The sequence below is a fragment of the Rhodnius prolixus genome, unplaced genomic scaffold (assembly GCF_049639745.1).
Source record: "Rhodnius prolixus isolate KJV_2025 unplaced genomic scaffold, Rpr scaffold_1, whole genome shotgun sequence".
Taxonomy (NCBI): Eukaryota; Metazoa; Arthropoda; class Insecta; order Hemiptera; family Reduviidae; genus Rhodnius; species Rhodnius prolixus.
This window is the reverse complement of record NW_027411581.1, coordinates 6,588,197-6,594,105: the sequence shown is the minus strand read 5'-3', so window position 1 is coordinate 6,594,105 and position 5,909 is coordinate 6,588,197. Positions and strand designations below refer to the sequence as shown.

General features: G+C 31.3%; 1 protein-coding gene across 6 annotated transcripts in view; it reads left to right on the top strand.

The window, feature by feature from the left end:
- Positions 1-5,400, top strand: part of LOC141453278 (uncharacterized) — a 28,493-nt gene extending 23,093 nt beyond the window's left edge. For 4 of the 6 annotated variants that reach the window (XR_012457920.1, XR_012457925.1, XR_012457922.1 and 1 more), the window contains one exon: positions 4,995-5,400. Coding sequence is in view for 2 of the 6 variants with exons in the window: in XM_074126291.1 (XP_073982392.1) it covers positions 642-754; positions 4,995-5,238 (357 nt within the window). In the remaining 4 variants the exon portion in view is untranslated. Of the gene's footprint in view, positions 1-522; positions 755-2,244; positions 2,315-4,994 lie in introns of those variants that run through there. The other 2 variants (XM_074126296.1, XM_074126291.1) reach the window with 2 other exon arrangements.
- Positions 5,401-5,909: the final 509 nt, after the last annotated feature.

Below are 5,909 nucleotides of genomic sequence, written 5' to 3'. Positions count from 1 at the left end.
GTATGTACAACGATTATACATATTTAATGGTTATTTCAATATTTTTCGCTGGTTTATTTGCTTCCTTATTTAGAACGATTCCTTCTATAATAAAGATTGGTTGAACCAAAACGTAATAAATACTTTTCCAGTGGAAATTATAAAGAACATTTTAATGAAAAATTCACTAAGTGCTCATTTTGTATTGTTAAAAAAAAGTGTTAAAGTATTTTGTTTGACTTGGGTTCTCATTGCACTCAACTTTTTTATTATTTTTTATTCTCCCATTGATTAAGCTGTTTTCTGTTTCTTTCTCTTCTTTTCTTTTTATATTCTACTTATTTAATTCTTTATTCTTCCTGTTAACTAGAATGTAACAAACTTAATAGTTTGCAAGTTGACTATAAAAAATATAAATACAAATAAATCAGATCAAAATTAAATTAAAACTTGACTGTATAGCATATTTGTACAGTGAAGATTGTCTCTATTTCAGTAGAGATCGCTCCAATATCAAAGCCAACAAGTCTATTCTAGTATAGTGGGGGGAAGACTATGGATAAAAAAGAGGCGCTCAGTTTGATTATGTTGTAGATAGTTGGTTCTTGTGTTAAGACGTTTGGGATTTTTACTCTAGTAAAAGTGAAGCGTATTACATAGTGATGTGGAGTTACATGCACTGTCCGGCTCCTGCGTTATGCCCTCGATGTTCAAACTTAGCTGTTACTTTTGTTAATCCATATACTTATCAAACGGAAAATGACCCGCTTATTAGGCAAGTAAATATTTTTTTGGAGATATTCATTTTATTGCAGCACTGAGAAAGTTCACGATTTACTTTCTTTAAGTAGCCACAAAATAGAAAGCAAGTTTAAAAAACCCCTCCGCCAAGTGGCTTTTAAAAATTGGTTGTACGTGTGTCTTTTTTTGGGCGGCATAACTCAAAAACGGAAAACGTTAGTGCAAATTTCATGTTCCATTAAGTTGTCTCCAATGTATTGAGGAGGAGCCACTTTATTTATTTAACATTATTTTTATTTATTCATTTATTTTGCAACTTTGGCTGAAATTCATTAAAGTTCTAAACTCATGGCACATCTTCAGATCTATCTGTTAAGCGTAAACTCCTATCAATTTAGTAAAATTTATGAGGATATAGTGAGGGGATTAAATTCTGAATTTCAATGCAATTGTTGATTTAGAAAAGGCGAATTTTCGTAATTTTCTTGAAAATCATGCAATGCAGCTGATATCCTTTAAACTTAACTTTAACAATAACTGGTCATACCCCAACTTCATCTTTTGAAGTACCAAACTAAATCAGAACCGTAGGAATTTATGAAATATAAAATTTATGTGGAACATTTACTCGATTTTCTCTTACTAAAACTCAAATAATGAATTTTCTTTAAACTAATTTTTAGTCTTAGGATGGAAGATTTGCGAGGAATCGTCAAATAAAACAATCGCCTTTTTGCCAACGTTTCGACAAATATATTGTCCTCTTCAGGGCCTGGATATTACAAATACAAAACAATTTACAGAGTCAGTAACATAGAAAAAACAGTAATTCAAAAATAAACAGAAAAATACACTAAATTCTTTATAAGTATTGAAACTTACGTGGCTCTGCGGGTTGGTTTGGACAATATATTTGTCGAAACGTTGGCAAAAAGACGAGTGTTTTATCTGACCGATTCCTCGCAAATCTTCCATCCTAAGTTTAACAATTTGCGGACACGAAAACTATATATTCTAATTTTTAGTACTAAACAGTTACTGGCTTCAACATTTCAGAACTTCCCTCCTATTTAAAAAAAAATGATACTTTTGAAGTTAATATTCACCAAGAACTCCTCTTTCAATGTGTTCCATAAAAAAACATTTCAAACCCAAGTTTCAAACTTCCAGTAGTTAGAGTACACTAAGTATGAAATATGAAACCCATCAGTGACTGACAAGAAACTTGCAAAATAAGAAGCAATTCAATGATGTAGCACGTCCGGTCATTGATTTTCAAATTTGGATTTTGGTAGTGATTTAATTCCTTTAAGGGTATTAGAACCGTAAAACTTACTGAAATGGCATATAATAAGAGGGGCCTAAAGTTACCACACCTCTGAACTTCCTAGAAAGAATGAAGAATTGGATGAATGATTCAGGATAAAAGAAAATAGTGCAGTTTTTAAGAAAATCCCTCCTAAAACGTAAAAATCGATTCAGTGAAGTATCAGCACTTTCTAATTAGCCAATTTTGTCCCAAAGCTTACTGTCAAATCGTAGCACCAATACCACATATCGAATTTTCTCTTCACGAAGTTATGGCGCTTTAAAGGTAAGCGAAACCTCGGTGTAAATTGGATTTATACTTAAGTTGTAAGCACTCTATTTTGTTATACGAATTGTAATAAGAATTGTTAAAAATGTGGTTAGTTCCGCATTGTTCGATAATCTTTGGATATCTTTGATTTTATGCTGTTGCCAATTATACCTGCACCTAAGGATATTATCATATCGTAGCACAGATAAGAACATACATCCGTTTGATAACTAGGATAAAAACGCACTTTTTTAGTCTTACATCATCAAAACAGTGTTAAAAACTTATTTTTGTTGCCCTGCCCAGCCCAAATATGTCATTAAGATTTTTTGATTTTATCCGTCGATATATCTTGATGATGTATGGAAGTCCGAACCTTCCTCATTGTCATTCGCCGGTTTCCTGTACGGCAGTCTTTAAGGTTTTTCTCCGCGGCGCGGAAAAAATCTAAGTGATTTGAAAAGAACATCAGCAAATCGAGATATAATTATCTTTTAAGAATATCTTTTAAATCGTTGCAAGCCAAACAGGAAGTAAGGGTTGAAAAACATAATTTGAATTTTGAATTTAAAAATATATATATATGTATAATATACATATTCACATGTACTGTAGTTAAATAAATAAATGAATAGATAAAGAGATGTGTTTGCGTAGTAATACAGTAAGCAATTTATTAGTTAAACTAGATGTTGTTATGATGAAATAAATGGGCACACTGGTCCAAGAATAACAACAAAACCCACCTAAACTTGTTCCGTCTGTTTAGATTGGAGCAGTTAGTTGGCCGTACAGGCAGGGATGCTGTTTAGGCCCATTAATAGATCTCAGAGCGGATATTCTCTCCTTTCCTTCTTTCTCTCTTTCTCTTCAGACGCTAGGTATTTTTTTAAGTGAAATTTTACTCATTTGTTTTTCGACGAACGTAGCAAGAATAAAAGGCGTACGAGATACGATTCTCCTCAACCTCTCTCGGGGCACAATTGTTTTTTCGAAATGTAGTATTGTCAGAAAATAAATACTGCAAAATAGGAAATCTTAATACTAATAAATAAAATCATCTAATGCTTAGATAAAAGTTTCAAAAAATAAATGCAAATAAAAATATTGTATCATTCAAAAGACAGTATAACAATATGAAGAAATCAGCTAAAGTACTTTTCCAGAGAACTGCAGGAAATTATTGAAAAAATAAAAATAATAATCACTTCCGGAACCACTGATTTCTACAAACTCGAAATCTAAGAGCTTTCTCAAAGCAGTATAATAGTCTAGCACTTACATACTATAAATGGCGTTGTGTTTTAAAAATTATGAATTTGAAAAAATCTTATAAACGGAAGAGAGAAGTTCTTAAACGATTTCTTTTTAGCATTTGTATATCGTACTAATCAGATAAAGACGGTCGATTTTCTGTGAAAATGGTTTCCATGAATTGATTTAAAGGAGCGGTTCTGGGCCATCCAAGCTTCTCCAAAAAGGCCTTTCATTTTATTGATAATAAATTAAAGCAACATTTACTTTGAAACTACATTTATTAAAAATTTTCAGAAAACTAAAATTTTATAATTCGAGTTTGCTGAAAACTCCGCAACAGAAATACCGCTTTAAAAATGACAGTGTAATTTACGGATATTCAAAACTTTACAGTAATTTCATATAAAGATTTATACGATCGTTTATATAAATTAATTTCAGAAATTCGAAGTTTGTAGAATATAAATTTTAGGATCTATTTGTAATATGTATTAGAGAACTATCGTATATTGTGTGGGTGTTAACCCACAGTAGATGTTCATATACTCAGGGGGACTTCAAAATATGTTTTTCTGGAGTAAACTCAAAATAGAAAATCTTCATTAATGCATTACTTTTGAGGGATAAAGCAGAAAAAATATATTTATAGAATAATAGGAGAATATTAAATTTAGAAAATGTTTAGAGTCAACAGACTAAGTAAGGAATTGAGAAAAGAGATTTAGCGATTTAGTGGAGGCTGAACACGGGTGAAGATTGAGAGACCGCCTCCAATCCCCAAGGGGCTCTAGTCATAAAAATAAACTTATTTGTTTTCTATTATCCAATACTCTCTTATATCGCCTTGGTAGCCTGCGGCAACAAATTCATTCTCTGTAAATTTCTTATTATCCCAAGCTACTGCTTGCTGACATGGTGAAACAAGCACGTTTAGCCACTAATTTTCTAGTGAATCTCGGGAAATAATATAGAAAAAAGAAAACTAAACATTTATTTTTTTCCCGAACAAAATATTCCATCATTAAAAAATAAACAATCGTTACCCATTGTGTTATTAACCAAAAGCAAATTTAGAAATTAAGTTTTAATTAAGTACACAAAAAAAAAGGTAAATCAAGAGCCTGTTTTGGATTTATGGTTGAAGGAGTATCTGTAATTATTAGATCCAATTTAATCTACACGATATTTAATAATGACAAAGAACTTTTGTATAATAGACTGCATTAAAGGACGGATTTTTTTTTCTATTAAAATTTAAAGTGAAACATTTAATGTAGAGTGTAAGATCATTGGTATTTCTCTTAATGCCTCTAATAGAAAGAATAAACGTCAAACAATTAGAGCATTACGTAATGCAGGATACATATGGTAGGGTCCTATCAACTAATTTAGCTAAAGTGCCATTTCTAATTGTGTTTTTTTGTTTTGTTCTTCATAGAAAAAGAGACCACATAGAATCACCAATGTGTCAACAAACGATGACAAGCAGTCAGGAAATTAATGAACAAAGACGTCGGAATAGTGACGCAAGCTCATGTAGCAGTAATTCAAGCACAAGCAGTACGTGTAGCAGTTCAAGCGATGATACAAGCAGCATTTCCACGGAGAGTAGTGTCTGTATTGAATACAATTTAAGTACACCTCCATCTTTATTGCCATTACAGAGGTCAAAAACTTTGTGATTTTATGAGAAATGTTTTTTTTTAATACTAGAACTAGTCATTTTTATATATTTTGGTGGAGAATGTTAATATGTACATAACAAAAAAAAAAAAATCTTGCTTTCCAAGTTAAACATAGCCGAACCTTCAAAGGAAAATTTTGACGTGCGCTTGTAATTTATCGTACAGCTTTTAATCCTCAAATTAAACTATAGTATTCATCATACAAAAAGAAGAAAACAGATTTTCAATGAAACAAATTTGATATTTCGTTAAGACGTCTTTAAGGATGTAATAATAATGTTTAAAGATAAAATAATCTACAGTAAAACAACAATAGACTGCCTTTTACACGAGTGAAATTTGTAAAGTTAAAAAATTGTTCAAATAAACGTTATAGTTTTTCAGATCTTTACTTGTGTGAAAAGTTAAGAAAAGCGGAAGAGGTAACTTCGTAAAGATGCAAATAAATAAATAAAAATCCACTCAGTTAAGAGATATTTTCGGCTGCAAGATGTCTACAGTAGGATCCAATCTATTTATGGTTTAAAAACGTGAATTTTCCGAGATAACACTGTTTCGCTAATAGGACAGGATTAACCAGTTGCAAGAAAGAGAGAGAGATAAAAAAACAAAATCATGCTATATATATGCAGCGCTGCATGATGACGCTTCAAAAGTTTTGATAGCTC